The sequence below is a fragment of the Scyliorhinus canicula genome, chromosome 7, assembly GCF_902713615.1.
Source record: "Scyliorhinus canicula chromosome 7, sScyCan1.1, whole genome shotgun sequence".
NCBI classification, from domain to species: Eukaryota; Metazoa; Chordata; class Chondrichthyes; order Carcharhiniformes; family Scyliorhinidae; genus Scyliorhinus; species Scyliorhinus canicula.
In genome coordinates this window covers 1,606,718-1,629,063 of record NC_052152.1, presented here as the reverse complement: position 1 = coordinate 1,629,063, position 22,346 = coordinate 1,606,718, and the positions used below count along the sequence as shown (strand labels likewise).

The 22,346-nt window shown below is 51.2% G+C and overlaps 1 protein-coding gene across 1 annotated transcript in view; it reads right to left on the bottom strand.

Moving 5' to 3' along the window:
* The window catches only part of rsph1 (radial spoke head component 1), a 178,338-nt gene that overhangs the window by 123,067 nt on the left and 32,925 nt on the right, over positions 1 to 22,346 (bottom strand). Inside the window, exon 2 of the mRNA XM_038801305.1 lies at positions 20,148 to 20,261. Coding sequence (XP_038657233.1) covers positions 20,148 to 20,261 — 114 coding nt within the window. The remainder of the gene's footprint in view (positions 1 to 20,147; positions 20,262 to 22,346) is intronic.

The following is a 22,346-nucleotide window of genomic DNA, read 5'->3' as shown; positions in this document are numbered from 1 at the left end:
AGCAGATCCTGCAATGTTTTACTGGCACTATAAAGGAAATCTTGCTGGCATCTTCATGATGCATGCCGATGATGTTTTGTGGGGTGGGACTAGTGATTTTGAAGCTATTGTAATCTCTGGTTTGAGGAAAGAATTCAGGGTTGGAAGTCAGGCTTCCGGTGCATTTAAATATATTGGACTGGAAATCGGACAGACTAAGTTAGGGGTAACTTTACGTCAGCAATCTTATTTGGAAAGCATCAGCCCGATAGCAATTAGTCGTGGCCGAGTTTCACAAAAAGACGCAATGGTTTCGAAGATAGAAAAAGAGCAACTGCAAAGTTTAATTGGGCAAGTGAATCGGTTAGGTAGACAGACTAGACCAGATGTGAGTTTTGATGTCTTAGAGTTGAGTACAAAAATGAATGATCCCAAAGTGGAAGACATAATAACAGCAAATAAAGTGTTGGCCAAACTAAAAATGCAGGAGTGTGTTTTGAAGTTCCTGGTTTTAAGTGATCTTAGGCATTTGAAACTCATAGTTTATAGTGATGCGTCCTATGCAAATTTATGTGATGGAGTTTCAAGTGCAGGAGGTTTTATAATTTTCCTTTTGGGGAACAATGTTAAATGTTGCCCTCTTGTGTGGGAAACAAAGAAAATAAAGAGAGTGGTCAAAAGCACTTTGGCTGCTGAGACATTAAGCTTAGTGGAAGCGGTGGATATGGCCTTTTATACAAGTCAGATATTGACAGAAATTTTGGGATTAGAGGATTTAGGTAATAACCTATTGACTGTCACATTGACATAAATCTCTGTGGGAAAATGTGCACTCTACAAAAGTGTCAATGAAAAGAGGTTACAGATAGACATCGCAAGTTTAAAAGCAGATGTTCGACAGAGGGGAAATAACAAAAATTAAATGGGTTGACAGTAGCTATCAACTGTCAGACTGTTTCACGAAAAGAGGGGCTAGTTCACAGAAACTTTTAGATATCGTGAATGAAGGGCGTCTGTTTCTGTGAATGTTTTTTTCTCTTCTACTTAAAAAAAGAAGGGGGAATCAGGTGTGTGTTTTAGTTTCATGAAATTTTAGTTTCTTGAAATTTTGTTTTCACCTAATTGTTTTTTTTCTCCAAGGAAGGGGAGACTGTTAAGTAATGGGTTAAGAGACATTGCAATTAGTTGTCTCATTTATGTTAAGTGTTCAGTAATTGACACTGATATGTAAAGGGGCTTCAGGTGGACTCTGGAGCTTGTGATGATCTGTAGAGTTCTGTGCAGAGTGAGTTTGAACCATTAAGGTGTGTTGGTAAAAAAGGAGCTGAGGAGGGCGGACGCCCTTGCCTTTGCCTCCCTGATCGCCCGCCGTAGAATCCTGTTTGGCTGGCGGTCAGCAGCACCGCCCAGAGCTGCAGACTGGCTGTCCGACCTCTCGAATTCTCTCCAAATGGAGAAAATCAAATTCGCCATCCGAGGGTCGGACGACGGCTTCCACAGAACGTGGGAGCCATTCATGCAATTGTTCCGGGACCTGTTTGTGGCCAACGTACAAGAGGAAGAATAGTCGGGGGAAGGTAGCCGGCGGGGAGGGGGGGGGGGGGGGGGCTACGGGCTCGTTACGGGGGTTTGAGGGCTAGCTAAGGCCCAAAACCAAACTAAATAAATGCCAATAAACATGTTGGGGAATATAAAATATGTATGCCGGCAAAGAGGGGGAGGCCACAGTTATTACTACGAAGATGCTCACCTGTAAATATATATGTTAATTTTTGCGTGTTTTTTTTTTCTCTCTCTAACAATTTGTAATTTGTTCAATATAAAACATGAAAACTGAATAAAAAACATTTATAAAAAAAAAAGGAGCTGAACGCTTGCCTCGGGGCAGCACGGTAGCATTGTGGATAGCACAATCGCTTCACAGCTCCAGGGTCCCAGGTTCGATTCCGGCTTGGGTCACTGTCTGTGCGGAGTCTGCACATCCTCCCCGTGTGTGCGTGGGTTTCCTCCGGGTGCTCCGGTTTCCTCCCACAGTCCAAAGATGTGCAGGTTAGGTGGATTGGCCATGATAAATTGCCCTTAGTGTCCAAAATTGCCCTTGGTGTTGGGTGGGGTTACTGGGTTATGGGGATAGGGTGGAGGTGTTGACCTTGGGTAGGGTGCTCTTTCCAAGAGCCGGTGCAGACTCGATGGGCCGAATGGCCTCCTTCTGCACTGTAAATTCTATGATATCTTCAAACCACAGCATCTAGTACATGTTAACAACTGGGTGGTGCTGTGTCACTGACCGGTCACTGGGTGGCGCTGTATCACTGACCGGTCACTGGGGGGGCGCTGTATTACTGACCGGTCACTGGGTGATGCTGTATTACTGACCGGTCACTGGGTGGCGCTGTATCACTGACCGGTCACTGGGGGGCGCTGTATTACTGACCGGTCACTGGGTGGCGCTGTATTACTGACCGGTCACTGGGTGGCGCTGTATTACTGACCGGTCACTGGGTGATGCTGTATTACTGACCGGTCACTGGGGGGCGCTGTATTACTGACCGGTCACTGGGTGGCGCTGTATTACTGACCGGTCACTGGGTGGCGCTGTATTACTGACCGGTCACTGGGTGGCACTGTATTACTGACCGGTCACTGGGTGGCGCTGTATTACTGACCGGTCACTGGGTGGCGCTGTATTACTGACCGGTCACTGGGTGCCACTGTATTACTGACCGGTCACTGGGTGGCGCTGTATTACTGACCGGTCAGGGGGGCTGTATTACTGACCGGTCACTGGGTGGCGCTGTATTACTGACCGGTCAGGGGTGGCTGTATTACTGACCGGTCACTGGGTGGCGCTGTACATGACCGGTCACTGGGTGGTGCGCTGTATACTGACGGTCACTGGGGTGCTGTATTACTGACCGGTCACTGGGTGGCGCTGTATACTGACCGGTCACTGGTGGTGGTGCTGTATTACTGACCGGTCACTGGGTGGCGCTGTATTACTGACCGGTCACTGGGTGGCGCTGTATTACTGACCGGTCACTGGGTGCCACTGTATTACTGACCGGTCACTGGGTGCCACTGTATTACTGACCGGTCACTGGGTGGCGCTGTATTACTGACCGGTCACTGGGTGGCACTGTATTACTGACCGGTCACTGGGTGGTGCTGTATTACTGACCGGTCACTGGGTGATGCTGTATTACTGACCGGTCACTGGGTGCCACTGTATTACTGACCGGTCACTGGGTGGTGCTGTATTACTGACCGGTCACTGGGTGGTGCTGTATCACTGACCGGTCACTGGGTGGTGCTGTATTACTGACCGGTCACTGGGTGGTGCTGTATTACTGACCGGTCACTGGGTGATGCTGTATTACTGACCGGTCACTGGGGGGCGCTGTATTACTGACCGGTCACTGGGTGATGCTGTATCACTGACCGGTCACTGGGTGGCGCTGTATTACTGACCGGTCACTGGGGGGCACTGTATTACTGACCGGTCACTGGGTGATGCTGTATCACTGACCGGTCACTGGGTGGCGCTGTATTACTGACCGGTCACTGGGTGGCGCTGTATTACTGACCGGTCACTGGGTGGTGCTGTGTCACTGACCGGTCACTGGGTGGTGCTGTATTACTGACCGGTCACTGGGGGGCACTGTATTACTGACCGGTCACTGGGTGGTGCTGTATTACTGACCGGTCACTGGGGGGCACTGTATTACTGACCGGTCACTGGGTGATGCTGTATCACTGACCGGTCACTGGGTGGCACTGTATTACTGACCGGTCACTGGGGGGCACTGTATTACTGACCGGTCACTGGGTGGTGCTGTATTACTGACCGGTCACTGGGGGGCGCTGTATCACTGACCGGTCACTGGGTGGCGCTGTATCACTGACCGGTCACTGGGTGGCGCTGTATTACTGACCGGTCACTGGGGGGCACTGTATTACTGACCGGTCACTGGGTGGTGCTGTATTACTGACCGGTCACTGGGGGGCGCTGTATCACTGACCGGTCACTGGGTGGCGCTGTATCACTGACCGGTCACTGGGTGGTGCTGTGTCAGCTCAGTATGATATTGTTTTTTTTTTTTAAATTTAGATTAGCCAATTATTTTTTCCAATTAAGGGGCAATTTAGCGTGGCCAATCCACCTACTCTGCACATTTTTGGGTTGTGAGGGCGAAACCCACGCAGACACGGGGAGAACGTGCAAACTCCACACGGACAGTGACCCAGACCGGGATCGAACCTGGGACCTCAGCGCCGTGAGGCGGTTGTGCTAACCACTAGGCCACCGTGCTGCCCTTGATATTGTTTTTTAATAAACACTTTTATTGAGGTAGTTTTTGGCTTTATAAACAGTTACAGACATCATCAGAAAGGAAGCAAAAAAGGCAAAAATGTGCAAACATCCACGTACTTTCAATACTTCCACCGTAACATATTGCACAAGCCCGCTCCCCTCCCACCGGTACTACCCGCCATATTTTCCCTCCTACTCTACTCTAACCCCCCCCCCCTGCTGACGCTCACTCTCCCGCAAAGAAGTCAATAAATGGTTGCCACCTCCGGGTGAACCCCTGCACAGAACCCCTCAAGGCGAACTTGATTTTTTCCATCCCCAGGAAACTCGACATGTCTGCAAGCCACCACTCAGTCTTCGGGGGCTTTGAGTCCCTCCACGCCAATAATATTCGTCGCCGGGCTATCAGGGAAGCAAAGGCCAGCACATCGGCCTCTTTCTCCCCCTGGACTCCCGGGTCCTCCGAAACCCCCAAAATTGCCACCCCTGGGCTCATCACCACCCTTGTTTTTAGCACCTGGGACATGACCCCCGCAAATCCCTCCCAGTACCCCCTCAGCTCAGTGCATGCCCAAAACATGTGAACGTGGTTCGCTGGTCCTCCCGCACACCTAGCGCATTTGTCCTCTATCCCGAAAAATTTGCTCATCCGAGCCACCGTCATATGGGCCCGGTGAACGACCTTAAATTGGATCAGCCCGAGCCTAGCACATGTCGCGGTCGAGTTTACCCTACTCAGGGCCTCTGCCCACAGCCCATCCTCCATTTCCCCGCCTATCTCCTTCTCCCATTTAAGTTTCAGTTCCTCTGTCTGGGACCCTTCCTCCCTCATGAGCACCTTATAAATACCCGAGACTCTGCCCTCCCCTTCGTCCCTCCCAGAGACTATTCTGTCTAGGATCCCCATTGGCTGGAGGCGCGGGAAAGATGGGACCTGTCTACGAACAAAGTCCCGCAACTGTAGGTATCTAAAATCATTTCCCCTTACCACCCCAAATTTCTCCTCCAAGCTCCTCAAACTCGCGAAGCTCCCTTCCAGGAACATATCACCCACCCTTCCCGCCCCTGCTCGCCGCCATACTCGGAACCCCCCATCCATACTGCCGGGGGCAAACCGATGGTTGTCGCAGATTGGCGCCCAGACAGACGCCCCCATCTCCCCCACATGCCTCCTCCACTGGCCCCATATCCGCAGGGTCGCCACCACTACCGGGCTGGTGGTGTACTTGGCCGGCGGCAGCGGTAGAGGAGCCGTGACCAGGGCTTCCAAACTGGAGCCCCTGCACGAAGCCGCCTCCACCCGCTCCCAAATAGACCCCGTACCCACCATCCACTTCCTTATCATAGCGATGTTGGCCGCCCAGTAATAATTGACCAGACTCGGCAAAGCCAGCCCTCCCTCGCTGCGGTTCCTCTCCAACATCGCCTTCTTCACCCGCGGAGACTTTCCCGCCCAGACAAAGCTCATGATCAGCCCGTTAACTCTTTTGAAGAAGGACTGTGGGATAAAGATCGGGAGGCACTGAAAAATAAACAAAAATCGAGGGAGGATTGTCATCTTTACAGTCTGCACCCTCCCTGCCAGCGACAGCGGGAGTGCATCCCATCTCCGAAACTCTCCCTTCATTTGCTCCACCACCCTGGCCAAATTTAACTTATGCAGCCTGCCCCAGTCTCGTGCCACCTGGATTCCCAAATACCGGAAATTTTCCTCAACCAGCCTAAACGGTAGCCCTCTCAATCTGTTCTCCTGGCCCCTTGCCTGGACCACAAACATTTCACTCTTGACCGTATTTAATTTGTATCCTGAGAACTGGCCGAACTCCCTCAGCATTCCCAGTATAGTTCCCATCCCGGCCACTGGGTCCGACATGTACAGGAGCAGGTCGTCTGCATAAAGAGAAACCCTGTGTTCAACCCCGCCCCTCACCATCCCCTTCCAACCCTCTGCGGCTCTCAGCGCCATCGCCAGCGGCTCTATGGCCAGCGCAAACAGCAGCGGGGAGAGCGGGCAGCCCTGCCTGGTCCCTCGGTACAACCTAAAGTACTCCGACACTTCTCTGTTGGTCCTGACGCTGGCCCTCGGGGCCTGATATAATAATTTGATCCAATCCACCAATCCCTCCCCGAACCCAAACCGTCCGAGCACCTCCCATAGATAGTCCCACTCCACCCGGTCAAAGGCCTTCTCGGCATCCATTGCCACCACTACCTCCACCTCTCTACCCGCCGGGGGCATCATTATCACGTTGAGCAATCTCCTCAGATTGGCCGCCAGCTGCCGACCTTTCACGAACCCCGTTTGATCCTCCCCAATCACCTCCGGTACACAGTCCTCCATTCTACCCGCCAGTATCTTTGCCAGGAGCTTGGCGTCTACATTAATCAGGGAGATTGGCCTGTAGGACCCGCACACCTCCGGGTCTTTACCCCGCTTCAATATCAGAGATATGGTGGCTTGTGACATTGTCGGCGGCAGGGTCTCTCTGTCCCTTGCCTCATTGAAAACCCTCGCCAAGACCGGGCCCACCAGCTCAGAGAACTTCCTATAAAACTCTACTGGGTATCCATCCTGCCCCGGGGACTTCCCCGACTGCATGGCCTTTAGGCCCCCCAATACCTCCTCTACTCTAATCGGGGCGCCCAGCTCTTCCACTCGCCCCCCCCCCCCCCCCCCCCCCCCCCCCACAACTGTTGGGAATGTTAACCCGTCCAGAAACCTTTTCATCCCCTCCGGTTCTTCCGGCGGCTCTGAAGTATACAGCTTACGATAGAAGTCCCGGAATACCCTATTCAATTCTGCTGGATCCTCCACTTTGCGCCCCCCCTCGTCCCTCACTCTACCTATTTCCCTGGCCGCCTCCCTCCTCCTGAGTTGCTGCGCTAACAGTCTGCTAGCCTTTTCCCCATGCTCGTACACCACGTCCCTCGCCTTCCTAAGCTGTTCCACGGCCCTACTCGTGGATAGTGCCCCCAGTTCCGCCTGTAGCCTCCGCCTCTCCCTGAGTAAAACCTCCCCCGGGGACTCCGCGTGCTCTTCATCTATCCGGCCCATTTCCCTGACCAATCTATCCATCTCTGCCCGGTCTGCCTTGGCTTTGTGGGCCCCAATTGAAATCAGCTCCCCCCGCACTACTGCCTTTAGCGCCTCCCACACGGTCGCCGCTGAGACCTCCCCAGTGTCATTCACCTGCAGGTAGTTTTTTATACATTTCCGAAGCCTCTCGCAGATCCCCTCCTCCGACAGCAGTCCCACATCTAGCCTCCATTGCGGGCGTTGATAACTCGCTCCCCCGAACTGCAGGTCCATCCAATGCGGGACATGGTCTGAAATGGTAATTGCTGAGTATTCCGTGTTCTTTACCTCCCCCATACAGTCCCTGCTTAGCACAAAGAAATCTATCCTGGAATATACTTTATGGACGTGCGAGTAAAACGAGTAGCCCCTTCCTGTTGGCTGTCCCTCTCTCCAGGGGTCCACTGCCCCCATTTGCTCCATAAACCCTTTCAGCTCCCTTGCCATTGCTGAGAGTCTACCCGTTCTGGGACACGACCGATCCAAAGTCGGGTCAAGGACCATGTTAAAGTCCCCTCCCATTATTAGCCTGCGAGAATCCAAGTCCGGGATCTTCCCCAGCACTCTTTTAATGAAGTTCAGTATGATATTGTTGATGGGAGGTGCCAGGGGTTGAATCAGTCAGCTGTTGAAGTTTTCAGTATTTGTTTTGGCTGGAAGGTTCTGGAGAAATACATTATTGTTACTGTGTCACTGTGTTGATTAGCATTGTTTAAGGATTAATTGTAAGCTATTTTCATCTGTGATATTGAAGATATTTTAATACTGTGTTAGTAATAAAGTTTGTTTTAATTTGCCGTATTCCTATGTGTCTCTGAAATCACTCCTGGAGCGAGGTTTCCTTTCCTCACAATCTTACAAAACTAAAATAAAATGTTAGAGTTTCTGTCCAGTATCCAGCCATTGTTGGGGTCTGCTCCAGGATCTGAATAAAATTGGGGCTGTTTACTGGGATTTAAAAGTATAGAAACATAGATAATCAGTGCAGGAGGAGGCCATTCGGCCCTTCGAGCCGCACCAACATTCAATATGATCATGGCTGATCACGCAAATTCAGTCTCCCACTCCCGCTTTCTCTACATACGTCTGGATCCCTTTAGCAGTAAGGGCCACGTCCAGCTCCCTCTTGATCCAACAAACTGGCCCCAACAGCTTTCTGCGGTGGAGAATTCCACAAGTTCACAACTCTCTGAGAGAAGAAGTTCTTCCTCATCTCAGTCCTGAATGGCTGACCCCTTATTCTTAGGCTGTGACCCCGAGTTCTGGACACCCCCAACGTCAGGAATATTCTTCCCACATCTAGCCTGTCCAGATTTTATATGTTTTTATGAGATCCCCTCTCATTCCTCTAAAATGGTTTAGGGGCTGGTTTAGCTCACTGGGCTAAATCGTTGGCTTTAAAAGCAGTCCAAGGCAGGCCAGCAGCACGGTTCGATTCCCGTACCAGCCTCCCCGGACAGGCGCCGGAATGTGGCGACTAGGGGCTTTTCACAGTAACTTCATTGAAGCCTACTCGTGACAATAAGCGATTTTCATTTCATTTCAACTCAGTGAGTACAAGCCCAGTCGGTCCAGCCTTTCTCCATCCCGGGAATTAGTCTGGTGAACCATGTTTGGTTTGGGATTATTGAACTTCAAGACAGTGAGTGTGTGTGGAATAGGTGTGTTAAGGAATCTGTGATAGTGGAAGCGAGATCAGAAAATATAATTGTTTTCATTGTAATACATTTGGACACATGAAGTTGAGCCTACTTTGGCTTAAGAAAAGAATTGGGAAGATAGACTTGTAAAACAAGACAAGCCAGTGGGGTTTATTAAAGTGGGGAAATACAAACATGGTTCCAGTGGAAGAGATGCAACAGAGTATACAGCCTGTTCAGAGGTTGGTGGATAAGCAGGTGCCAGATCATTTTAAAGATTTTATTTGTGAGGGTCAAGTTTACTTGTGTGAAAAAGGTGGAGTAGGTAAGAAAATTAAGATCTTAAGGGATAAAGGAGCAAGTCAATCTTTAATGGTGAGCACAGTAAGAAATCTTACAACACCAGGTTAAAGTCCAACAGTTTGTTTTTTGGAATCACTAGCTTTCGGAGTGCAGCTCCTTCGTCAAGTGAGAAATAAGGAGATATGATTTGCCAGAAATGGTGGTAACTGTGAAATTAGTAGTGAGAGGAGTAGTGTGTAAGGTAAAGTTAGAGAGTCTGGTGAAAAGTGATGAAGTGGTGATAGGAGTAATTGAGAAATCATCTTTTCCAGGGGTACAATTTATCCTGGGTAATGATATAGCTGGATCACAGATAGGAGTGATGCCTACTGTGCTCGGTACACCAATGGAGAGTCAAACAGCTGAGATGTTGCAAGAAGCATATCCCTGGAGTGTTTCCTGATTGTGTGGTGACAAGATTACAAAGAAATATTTCTTATACTTCATTAGAAATAATATATAAATGAGAAAATGGAGACTTTTACATATTCAGGCAGGTGAGAAATGGGCAGAAGTTCATCAAGTTGTATTATGTGTGTTATAGAAAATAAGTTTTGTGGACAGTGCATTAAGGTTCCAGTAGGATGTCATTTAGGAGGAAGGAAAACTCGAGCAAAAACAGAAAAATATTTTTATTGGCCTGAACTGCATAAGGATGTAGTTGAATTTTGCCGTATATGTCACACGTGTCAGATAATAGGGAGGCCTCAAGCGGTAATCATACCAGCACCTTTAATACCATTCTAGCATTTGAGGAACCTTTTACAGGGGTCCTAAATGATCACGTGCGACCATTGCCTAAAACAATAAGTGGGAATCAGTAACTGTTGACCATAATGGAGATGTCTACTAGCTTTCTGGAGCCCATTCCATTAAGAAATATTATATCTAAGAGGGTGTAGAAGAGCTATCCATTTTTGTTCCCCCAGATATGGACTACCAAAAGAAATCCAATCAGATCAGGGATCCAATTTTATGTCCAAGTTATTCAGGAAAGTTATGGATACTTTAGGAATAAAGCAATTTAACTCAATGGTGTATCATCTGGAATGATGTGGAGATGCTGGCGTTGGACTGGGGTGACCACAGTAAGAAGTCTTACAACACCAGGTTAAAGTCCAACAGGTTTGTTTCAAACACTAGCTTTCGGAGCGCTGCTCCTTCCTCAGGTGAATGCCTCAACAAACCTCTTCATTCACCTGAGGAAGGAGCTGCGCTCCGAAAGCTCGTGTTTGAAACAAACCTGTTGGACTTTAACCTGGTGTTGTAAGACTTCTTGCTGTATCATCTGGAATCACAAGGGCATTAGAAAGGTGGCATAAAACTCTGAAGACCATGGGGTAGCGCAGTGGCACAGTGATTAGCACTGCTGCCTCACAGCACCAGAGATCTGGGTTCAATTCCGACCTTGAGTGACTGTGTGGAGTTTGATTTTCTCCCTGTGTCGGTGAGGGTTTCCTCCCACAGATGTGCAGGTTAGGTGGGGATACGGATATAGGGCAGGGGAGTGGACCTGCGTCGGGTGCTCTTTCAGAGGGTCAGTGCAGAAGTGATGGACCAAATGGCCTTCTTCTGCACTGCTGGGATTCTCTGATTCTATATTGAGATCCTATAGTCAGGATTATCCAGAGGATTAGGATAAAGGAATTCCATTTGTACTATTTGCAATTGTGGATGCATCTAATGAATCAACTAAATTCAGTCCATTGAATTGCTGTTTGGTCATGAGGTGAGAGGACCACTTAAATTGATCAAAGATAAATTGGTGAGTCAGCGTTTGGAGACTATATTGTCGGACTATGCATCAAATGCAGCATTTGGTAGCACGGTAGCATTGTGGATAGCACAATTGCTTCACAGCTCCAGGGTCCCAGGTTCGATTCCAGCTTGGGTCACTGTCTGTGCGGAGTCTGCACATCCTCCCCGTGTCTGCGTGGGTTTCCTCCGGGTGCTCCGGTTTCCTCCCTCAGTTCAAAGATGTGCAGGTTAGGTGGATTGGCCATGCTAAATTGCCCTTAGTGTCCAAAATTGCTCTTAGTGTTGGGTGGGGTTACTGGGTTATGGGGATAGGGTGGAGTTGTTGACCTTGGGTAGGGTGCTCTTTCCAAGAGCCGGTGCAGACTCGATGGGCTGAATGGCCTCCTTCTGCACTGTGAATTCTATGAAATTCTATGTTAGGGAGAGATTAACTAGGGCTGGTGAGTTGGCTGGAAAACATTTTAAATTGTCACAACATGTGATGAAAAACGAGGCAGATAAGAAATCAAAAATTTGTAGTTTTGTTAGTGGGAAGTATTAGTATTATTACCAATAGAACATAGAACAGTACAGCACAGAACAGGCCCTTCGGCCCTCGATGTTGTGCCGAGCAATGATCACCCTACTCAAACCCCCACGTATCCACCCAATACCCGTAACCCAAATGGTCTCACGGGTGGCACTGCCAGGGTATCAGTGTGAGTATGGCCGGGTGGCACTGCCAGGGTACCAGTGTGAGTATGCCTGGGTGGCACTGCCAGGGTATCAGTGTGAGTATGCCTGGGTGGCACTGCCAGGGTATCAGTGAGTATGCCCGGGTGGCACTGCCAGGGTATCAGTGTGAGTATGCCTGAGTGGCACTGCCAGGGTATCAGTGTGAGTATGCCTGGGTGGCACTGCCAGGGTATCAGTGTGAGTATGCCCGGGTGGCACTGCCAGGGTATCAGTGTGAGTATGCCTGAGTGGCACTGCCAGGGTATCAGTGTGAGTATGCCTGGGTGGCACTGCCAGGGTATCAGTGTGAGTATGCCTGGGTGGCACTGCCAGGGTATCAGTGTGAGTATGCCCGGGTGGCACTGCCAGGGTATCAGTGTGAGTATGCCTGGGTGGCACTGCCAGGGTATCAATGTGAGTATGCCCGGGTGGCACTGCCAGGGTATCAGTGAGCATGCCCGGGTGGCACTGCCAGGGTATCAGTGAGTATGCCCGGGTGGCACTGCCAGGGTATCAGTGTGAGTATGCCCGGGTGGCACTGCCAGGGTATCAGTGTGAGTATGCCCGGGTGGCACTGCCAGGGTATCAGTGTGAGTATGGCCGGGTGGCACTGCCAGGGTATCAGTGTGAGTATGCCTGGGTGGCACTGCCAGGGTATCAGTGTGAGTATGCCCGGGTGGCACTGCCAGGGTATCAGTGTGAGTATGCCCGGGTGGCACTGCCAGGGTATCAGTGAGTATGCCTGGGTGGCACTGCCAGGGTATCAGTGTGAGTATGCCTGAGTGGCACTGCCAGGGTATCAGTGTGAGTATGCCTGGGTGGCACTGCCAGGGTATCAGTGTGAGTAGGCCTGGGTGGCACTGCCAGGGTATCAGTGTGAGTATGCCTGGGTGGCACTGCCAGGGTATCAGTGTGAGTAGGCCTGGGTGGCACTGCCAGGGTATCAGTGTGAGTATGCCCGGGTGGTACTGCCAGGGTATCAGTGTGAGTATGCCCGGGTGGCACTGCCAGGGTATCAGTGAGTATGCCCGGGTGGCACTGCCAGGGTATCAGTGAGCATGCCCGGGTGGCACTGCCAGGGTATCAGTGAGTATGCCCGGGTGGCACTGCCAGGGTATCAGTGTGAGTATGCCCGGGTGGTACTGCCAGGGTATCAGTGTGAGTATGCCCGGGTGGCACTGCCAGGGTATCAGTGAGCATGCCCGGGTGGCACTGCCAGGGTATCAGTGAGTATGCCCGGGTGGCACTGCCAGGGTATCAGTGAGTATGCCCGGGTGGCACTGCCAGGGTATCAGTGAGTATGCCCGGGTGGCACTGCCAGGGTATCAGTGTGAGTATGCCTGAGTGGCACTGCCAGGGTATCAGTGAGTATGCCCGGGTGGCACTGCCAGGGTATCAGTGTGAGTATGCCTGGGTGGCACTGCCAGGGTATCAGTGTGAGTATGCCTGGGTGGCACTGCCAGGGTATCAGTGTGAGTATGCCCGGGTGGCACTGCCAGGGTATCAGTGTGAGTATGGCCGGGTGGCACTGCCAGGGTATCAGTGAGTATGCCCGGGTGGCACTGCCAGGGTATCAGTGTGAGTATGGCCGGGTGGCACTGCCAGGGTATCAGTGTGAGTATGGCCGGGTGGCACTGCCAGGGTATCAGTGTGAGTATGCCCGGGTGGCACTGCCAGGGTATCAGTGTGAGTATGCCCGGGTGGCACTGCCAGGATATCAGTGTGAGTATGCCTGGGTGGCACTGCCAGGGTATCAGTGTGAGTATGCCCGGGTGGCACTGCCAGGGTATCAGTGTGAGTAGGCCTGGGTGGCACTGCCAGGGTATCAGTGTGAGTATGCCCGGGTGGCACTGCCAGGGTATCAGTGTGAGTAGGCCTGGGTGGCACTGCAAAGTGCCAGGGTCTGAGGGGAGCCATGCCCATGAAAGGAGGCTGGAGGGGATTTGAAGGGAGAAGAAGTGCAGGGTGGGTAAGTAGGGGCCTCTGGGAGGTTGGGGTGGGGCATGGAAGGGGGTGCTGTAAGGAGGCGTGGGGGCCTGAAGAGGGGGGAACCTCAGGGACCCCATAGCGGGGTGTCCTCACTTGGAGGGTGCAGGGTAATGCGGGGTAATGTGTGTGGTGGTGGGGGGGGGGGGGGGGTGACATTGCCCATGGCTGAGGAGTGTGGGGGACCCACAAGCTCACTCAGAGATTGTGCCACCGTTCCACAATCGCGGCCCAATCGCTGAGTTAAGCTCCACAGTACTGAACAAAATTTTGTGCGTGCTCCAGCAGCTGTGCAGCTCTCCCTTGAACGTGATAGAGCTGGTGAATGGCGGTAGAGCCCTCTCACGGACTTCCCAGCAGTGTTCGAGCCTCGCGGGATTCAGCCACGTCCCGCGAGGTGTCTGAATCTCAAAAACGGCCACAAGGGGCGATTCCAAACGGTGCGAGCCGGCTTGTGGGATCTACCAGCCTCCCAGCGAGGCTGCAGCCGTGCTCCATTCAGCACAGGTCCATGGGGCATGGGAGACCCCTGGGTGGTCAGGGTAAGTGCAGGGTGGCTCCCAGACCCTCCTCCTGGTATATGGGCACCCTGACCCTGCCACCCTGACCCTGCCACCCTGACCCTGCCACCGCCAAGCGCCAAGGTGGACCATACTAATGAATGGAGGGGGGGAGGGTTTGAAGGGGTGGGGGTGTGCAGCGCCGGTAAGTAGGGGCCACTTGGAGGTTGAAGGGGTGATGGGTGTTGTCCTGGAAGAGAGGGGGTGCTGTAAGGGGGGACCTGAAGCGGGAGACCCCCAGAGACCCCACAGCAGGGTGTCCTCACTTGGGTGTGTGGGGTAATGTCCATGTGTGTGGGGGGTGACATTGCCCACGGGTGGGGGATGTGGGGCATCCTGTCAAAATGGCGGCCCGATCTCTGATTTCCCACCTACAGTTGTTGACATGGCCCTCAACAGTGTGCGGTCCATCTCCCGCGCCACTACCCTCGCTCCCTCCCCTCCTCCCAGAACAAGGAAAATGAAATGAAATGAAATGAAAATCGCTTATTGTCACAAGTAGGCTTCAATGAAGTTACTGTGAAAAGCCCCTAGTTGCCACATTCCGGCGCCTGTTCGGGGAGGCTGGTACGGGAACTGAACCGTGCTGCTGGCCTGCCTTGGTCTGCTTTAAAAGCCAGCGATTTAGCCCAGTGAGCTAAACCAGCCCCTAATGAAAATCACTTATTGTCACAAGTAGGCTTCAAATGAAGTTACTGTGTAAAGCCCCTAGTCGCCACATTCCGCCGCCTGTTCAGGAAGGTACAGGAATTGAACCGTGCTGCTGGCCTGCCTTGGTCTGCTTTCAAAGCCAGCGATTTAGCCCTGTGCTAAACCAGCCATAGAGTCCCCCTCATTCTCACATTTCACCCCACCAGCCTCCGTATGCAAAGAATAATCCTCCACCATTTTCGCCAACTCCAGCGTGATGCCACCACCAAACACATCTTCCCTTCACTCCCTCTGACAGCATTCCGCAGAGACCGTTCCCTCCGAGATAATCTAGTCCACTCCTCCACCATACCCAGTACCTCTCCCATCCCCCAAGGCACCTTCCCATGCAATCCCCTTTATCTCTTCCATGCTTAACATCCCAGGCCCAAAACACTCATTCCAGGTTAAGCATCGTTTCACTTGCACCTCTTCCAATTTTGCAGCTCCCAATGTGGCCTCCTCTATATCGAAGAGACCAAACGCAGACTGGGTGATCGCTTTGCTGATGTTATGGGAGAGGTGTTTTCAGAACCCGAAAATGTATCATGGAGTTCAACCAGCCCCCACCTTTAATGGATTGTTGCTTTTGAAGCACACGGCTTGTTCCCCGAACTCAAATTAACCTTTTAAATAAACATTGGATCTCTTAACACCCCTTACTTCAAAGATAACCCCGAAAATAATACAACACTACCCAATCCTGCAAACTGTTCCTTTACACATCCAAAAGACTTAACAAATCCTTCAAACAGAAGCACGTTAGATTTATATTCAATACTGAGACCTTTTTACAATTCTGATTTCACCAAAGGATTAAGAGATAGTCCTTCATGGCAGAGATCACCAGCAATGCAGCTCACAGACACACCCAAGCTTTCTTCAAACTGAAACTAAAACTCCCAAAAAACAGAAGTGAGCTCAGCTCCCCTGTGACATCACTTCAGTAATATGATCACCCTCATTTCTTAAAGGTACATTTCTTAAACATCCAATTCTTAAAGGCACTCTCACATGATACTGAGCATCTTCGGTCTGTGCGCATTCAGGACTCTGACCTTCCCGTTGCTTGCCATTTTAACAAAAGACCCTGCTCCCAGGCTCACATGTCTGTTCTTGGCCTGCTGCAATGTTTCAGTGAAGCTCAACGCAAACTGGAGGAACAACATCTCATCTTCCGGTTAGGCACGCTACAGCCTTCCGGCCTGAACATCGAATTCAACAACTTCAGATGATCAGCCCCACCTCGACCCATTTATTTTCATCCCATTTCATTTTAACTTTTATTTTGTTCTTGTCTTTCTTTATATTTCCCCCCTCAATCTTACCACCCCCTGACCTTACCTTTACTTGGGGCTGGTTTAGCACAGGGCTAAATCGCTGACTTTTAAAGCAGACCGAGGCAGGCCAGCAGCACGGTTCAATTCCCGTACCAGCCTCCCCGAACAGGCGCCGGAATGTGGTGACTAGGGGCTTTTCCCAGTAACTTCATTGAAGCCTACTTGTGACAATAAGCGGTTTTCATTTCATTTCATTATTCACCTTTGCATCCCCCTTCCCCCCCCCCCCTTTTCTCATTTTACCTCTCTCCCACCCATGCACCCCCCTTCACCCAATCTCCATCTGTCACAGTTTACCCTCTGATGTTAGTTTATCTGCTGTTTGGCCTTTCACACCTTGTATTCTCTCTGGGGACTGCCATTAGCACTCTCTTCCCTTGGTTTCTCTGGCTATGACTCACCTTTCATTCTCTCATCCCAACAGTATAAATATCTCCCACTTTCTATGCCTTTTAGCCTTGACAAAGGGTCATCTGGACTTGAAATGTTAGCTCTTTCCCCTTCTGTCAGACCTGCTCAGATTTTCCAGCATTTTCTGAGTTCAGTTCCCCAGTGCTAAAAAAAATTCAAAGTGTGGTCTCAACCGGTGCAAAACTCCCCAGGGCCCAAAAAAGTGACTAAGTGTCATTGAATAGCGGTGGGGAACTCGCCGGCAGAGCACGGTAGCACAAGGGCGGCACGGTATCACATGGTTAGCACTATGGCTTCACAGCGCCAGGGTCCCAGGTTCGATTCCCGGCTTGGGTCACTGTCTGTGCGGAGTCTGCACATCCTCCCCGTGTGTGCGTGGGTTTCCTCCGGGTGCTCCGGTTTCCTCCCACAGTCCAAAGATGTGCAGGTTAGGGGGATTGGCCATGAAAAATTACACTTAGTGACCAAAACGGTTAGGAGGGATATTGGGTTATGGGGATAGGGTGAAAGTGAGGGCTTAAGTGCAGACTCGATGGGCCGAATGGCCTCCTTCTGCACTGTATGTTCTATGTCCTATGTTTTATCAAACTCCCTGAAAAACCCACCACAAATTAATTTAGAAATGTTTTAGGTGTAGTGATGACTTTGATCATATTGAGGTGGTAAACTCTCTGAAAAGGGCAGTTGACATGGAGATGATAAGGCCATTATTTTTGGAAAGTCAGTTTATCTGGAATTTACCCTGTCAGAACAATATAGTGTTCCCTTAATAAACTTGATGGGCAGGATTCTCCGGCCGCGTCCTGTTGCCCATTGTTCCCGGCTCCCTCGTGCCGTTCTTGCTGTGGGTGGAAGAATCCAGCCAGATATTTCTCATTCGTGTTGGACGAGTATTAATGGTTTCAGATGATAAACAAAAGAAGCAAACTGTCCAAAAGCTTCATCAACAATTTGCTCACTATACGGTTCTGCTAAAAGGTGCAGGTTGGATGATGAATTTATGAGGTTAATAGTCTGCAAAAAGTATTGGGGGACATCCCATTGTAAGCCATCTACTGGGAAATGACTTTAACAAGGTAGTTGCCTTGAATCTAATGCGAAAAATAAATATTTTTGTTCTATATATTTTCATTTTATATTCTTGCCGACTAGATTTAGGGTGGAATTTCATGGAAACATTTTGAAGTTCATTAGTGGCGGGTTTTTCACGAAGTTTCCCGTCAGCTCTGCAGGCGAGTTCCCTCCGCTATTCACGTTTCTGGGCCCCGGGGAGTTTCTCACTGGTTTAGCCCACACTTAGGGCAGGATTCTCTGGCCGTGTTCGCCCGGTCTGAGGTTAATCGCCGCCTCGGCCGTGGCGTTACTGTGGCGGGCAGGGCGAAGAATGCAGTCCTTAGAATTTTTTCATGTATGGAACAATCTGTCTGGACTGGACAGTACACATGACAAATAAATCAAATCAAATGACAACGGCAAACGCAGTCCTGTTGACCCTGCAAGATCCTCCTTACTAACATCTGGGGGCTTGTGCCAAAGTTAGGAGAGCTGTGTCACAGGCTAGTTAAGCAACAGCCTGACATAGTCATACTCACAGAATCATACCTTACAGACAATGTCCCAGACACCATTAGGCACAATCTTTCCAAAAGGGAACAAAGTGCCCGCGTGAGTGCGTTTAGCCGCATGTTTCCCGACACTCGCGGTGCTGAGAAACACATGGCTATTCGACACTACTCACGTTGTTACGGGGCCTAAATGGGGAACGCGCGGCTGAAGCTGCACATACCCTGTTCTGCTGCAGGCGCCGGGACTCCCCATTGTAGCGATACAGGCCCACAAAATAAATTCCCGACTTTGCCTCAGCCCGAATGTAACATGGGAGGGTTCCCCACACCCCCTCCCCCACACCCCCTCCCCCCCCACCCCCTCCCCCGCACCCCCTCCCCCACACCCTCTCCCCCGCACCCCACATCACCCATAGTGGGCAACCTCGGCCCGATTACATACATACAAAAAAATGCAAACTTGGCACCATGGTAGTGCCAACCTGGCCCCCCAGCAGTGCCCCTGCCAGCTGGCCGTGCCACCTGGGCACCTTGGCAGTGCCAGGCTTGAATGAGGTGCCACTGCCAGGGTACCCAGGTGACACCAGCAGTGCCAGAGCACCACCCTACCCAAAGGGCATGCAGCTGGGGCCTCCAATCCTCTTGCAGACTCCCACGATTGCCGTTCCGTCTGATCCCCGTTTGCTGGGACCGGTACCAAACGGCACTTGCCTGAGGTCCCCGAGGCGAGGGGATTGAATCCCAAAGCCTCAGGTACTTTGGGAATCTGCAGATTAGAGTGACACTTACTGCCTCGCGTTGAATCTCACGAGACGTTGCGAGCCCGGTAGATCTCGAGAACGGGGTTTCCGGCTTTCACTGGTCACGCTACACCGTGGTGAGCACATCAGATCACAATGGCAACGCCAGTTAAGATAACCACTGACTATATTCACACCAGGCCTGGTTTATACTGGAGAGAATGGAAATCTTTGAAATGTAAATGATTAGATGCAACCCATCAACTGAGTAAAGATGGGCTCCAGTACGATCTTCACCAATTTAATTTCCAGAGTCCAGCACTCTGCAGATCAAAGAATTATAGAATCATAGAATTTACAGTGCAGAAGGAGGCCATTCAGCCCATTGAGTCTGCACCGGCTCTTGGAAAGAGCACCCTACTTAAGCCCACACCTCCACTCTATGGCACTAAGCCCACACCTCCACGCAGCCACGGGGAGAACGTGCAGACTCCGCACAGACAGTGATCCAAGCCTGGAATCGAACCTGGGATCGTGGAGCTGTGAAGCAACTGTGCTAACCGCTGTGCTACCATGCCGCCCTGATGATTTGTTTGTTACATACAGAATATCAATTGCGCAGAGAATTGGAGTTGGAAGATTTCATTTACCTGGATCAATTTGGATGTTGGGAAGTTCAAAGAACTGTGATTGTTGACTGTCGGCTTTTTAAATTATTTCTGTCTTTCTGGGAATATCACAATACTTAGTTTTTCCAACACTGGGGTCCATCAATTCCTTACCAGTTTCTATAACACTGGGGTCTGTCAATTCCTTACCAGTTTCTATAACACTGGGGTCTGTCAATTCCTTACCAGTTTCTATAACACTGGGGTCTGTCAATTCCTTATCAGTTTCTACAACACTGGGGTCCATCAATTCCTTACCAGTTTCTATAACACTGGGGTCTGTCAATTCCTTACCAGTTTCTATAACACTGGGGTCCATCAGTTCCTTACCAGTTTCTATAACACTGGGGTCTGTCAATTCCTTACCACTCCATGCCGCTTGCCATGTTCATAGGATCCTTCATATGTGTCTCCATTTGGCAGTATGGCTTTCCCCTGACCATGTCTCTCATTTTCCTCATTTCGTTCACCATCGTATTCCTAATGAAAGACACAAATGGAAAAGCAGGTTACTGTATTTGGTATAAAAGGTATTTATTGATGAGAAAAACTGTACAGAGGCCAGCAGCCCACCTGGCTGCCCCAGTCCCAACATGTCTTCAAGATGTCTTCTTCCTCGGAGAGGATTCCACCCCCGGGGCAATTACCCACTTTCAGTTCCAATTGGTCCCTCAAGACAGTTGACCCTCTTCTGCTGTGTTGCCCTTAAAGGGACCATCACTACGGTTACAAACACTGGGATATGCAGCCCCTGATACAAAGTGACACACAAGCCCTGGGGTAAGACCCTGACAATTAGAAAGGACAATCCTTTGCAACATAAGTGAGTGATCCAAGAAGATGTCTGTTATTTAGATTTTGGAACAGGCTGTTTGACTCCAAGCCAAACTCCGACAGCTGCTTCCCAATAAATCTTCAACAAGGTCGTCCAGTGCAGGGTTTGTTCTCTTTCCTGGTCACCTGGTGCCCAATTGCTGAGCCCAGTGATTCATTCCAGTTCAGAGATTCACGCTAGGTCAAATGGCAGATTTATTATAGCCCTGGGGGATAGTCTCAGCTCCCAGAATGGTCACAGTTAGTGCTTCATCTATCTTGGGAGGGGTGCAGGGTTACTGTGAGTCCTGGGAGAAACCGTTAGAATCAGTCCTGTGCAGGGTGATAGCTTTACTGAGACCCAGAAGGTGAAGTTAGTGTCAGTCCTGTCCTGGGGGAGGGGTTTCTGAGTCCTGGGAGGGGCAGTTAGTGTCAGTCCTGTCCTGGGGGAGGGGTTACTGAGTCCTGGGAGGGGCAGTTAGTGTCAGTCCTGTCCTGGGGGAGGGGTTACTGAGTCCTGGGAGGGGCAGTTAGTGTCAGTCCTGTCCTGGGGGAGGGGTTACTGAGTCCTGGGAGGGGCAGTTAGTGTCAGTCCTGTCCTGGGGGAGGGGTTTACTGAGTCCTGGGAGGGGCAGTTAGTGTTAGTCCTGTCCTGGGGGAGGGGTTTACTGAGCCCTGGGAGGGGCAGTTAGTGTCAGCCCTGTCCTGGGGGAGGGGTTTACTGAATCCTGGGAGGGGCAGTTAGTGTCAGTCCTGTCCTGGGGGAGGGGTTTACTGAATCCTGGGAGGGGCAGTTAGTGTCAGTCCTGTCCTGGGGGAGGGGTTTACTGAGACCTGGGAGGGGCAGTTAGTGTCAGTCCTGTCCTGGGGGAGGGGTTTACTGAGTCCTGGGAGGGGCAGTTAGTGTCAGTCCTGTCCTGGGGGAGGGGTTTACTGAGCCCTGGGAGGGGCAGTTAGTGTCAGCCCTGTCCTGGGGGAGGGGATTACTGAGACCCAGAAGGTGAAGTTAGTGTCAGTCCTGTCCTGGGGGAGGGGTTTACTGAGCCCTGGGAGGGGCAGTTAGTGTCAGTCCTGTCCTGGGGGAGGGGTTTACTGAGTCCTGGGAGGGGCAGTTAGTGTCAGCCCTGTCCTGGGGGAGGGGTTTACTGAGTCCTGGGAGGGGCAGTTAGTGTCAGCCCTGTCCTGGGGGAGGGGTTTACTGAGTCCTGGGAGGGGCAGTTAGTGTCAGCCCTGTCCTGGGGGAGGGGTTTACTGAGACCCACAAGGTGAAGTTAGTGTCAGTCCTGTCCTGGGGGAGGGGTTTCTGAGTCCTGGGAGGGGCAGTTAATGTCAGTCCTGTCCTGGGGGAGGGGTTACTGAGTCCTGGGAGGGGCAGTTAGTGTCAGCCCTGTCCTGGGGGAGGGGTTTACTGAATCCTGGGAGGGGCAGTTAGTGTCAGTCCTGTCCTGGGGAGGGGTTTACTGAGTCCTGGGAGGGGCAGTTAGTGTCAGTCCTGTCCTGGGGGAGGGGTTTACTGAGCCCTGGGAGGGGCAGTTAGTGTCAGTCCTGTCCTGGGGGAGGGGTTTACTGAGACCTGGGAGGGGCAGTTAGTGTTAGTCCTGTCCTGGGGGAGGGGTTTACTGAATCCTGGGAGGGACAGTTAGTGTCAGCCCTGTCCTGGGGGAGGGGTTTACTGAGTCCTGGGAGGGGCAGTTAGTGTCAGTCCTGTCCTGGGGGAGGGGTTTACTGAGCCCTGAGAGGGGCAGTTAGTGT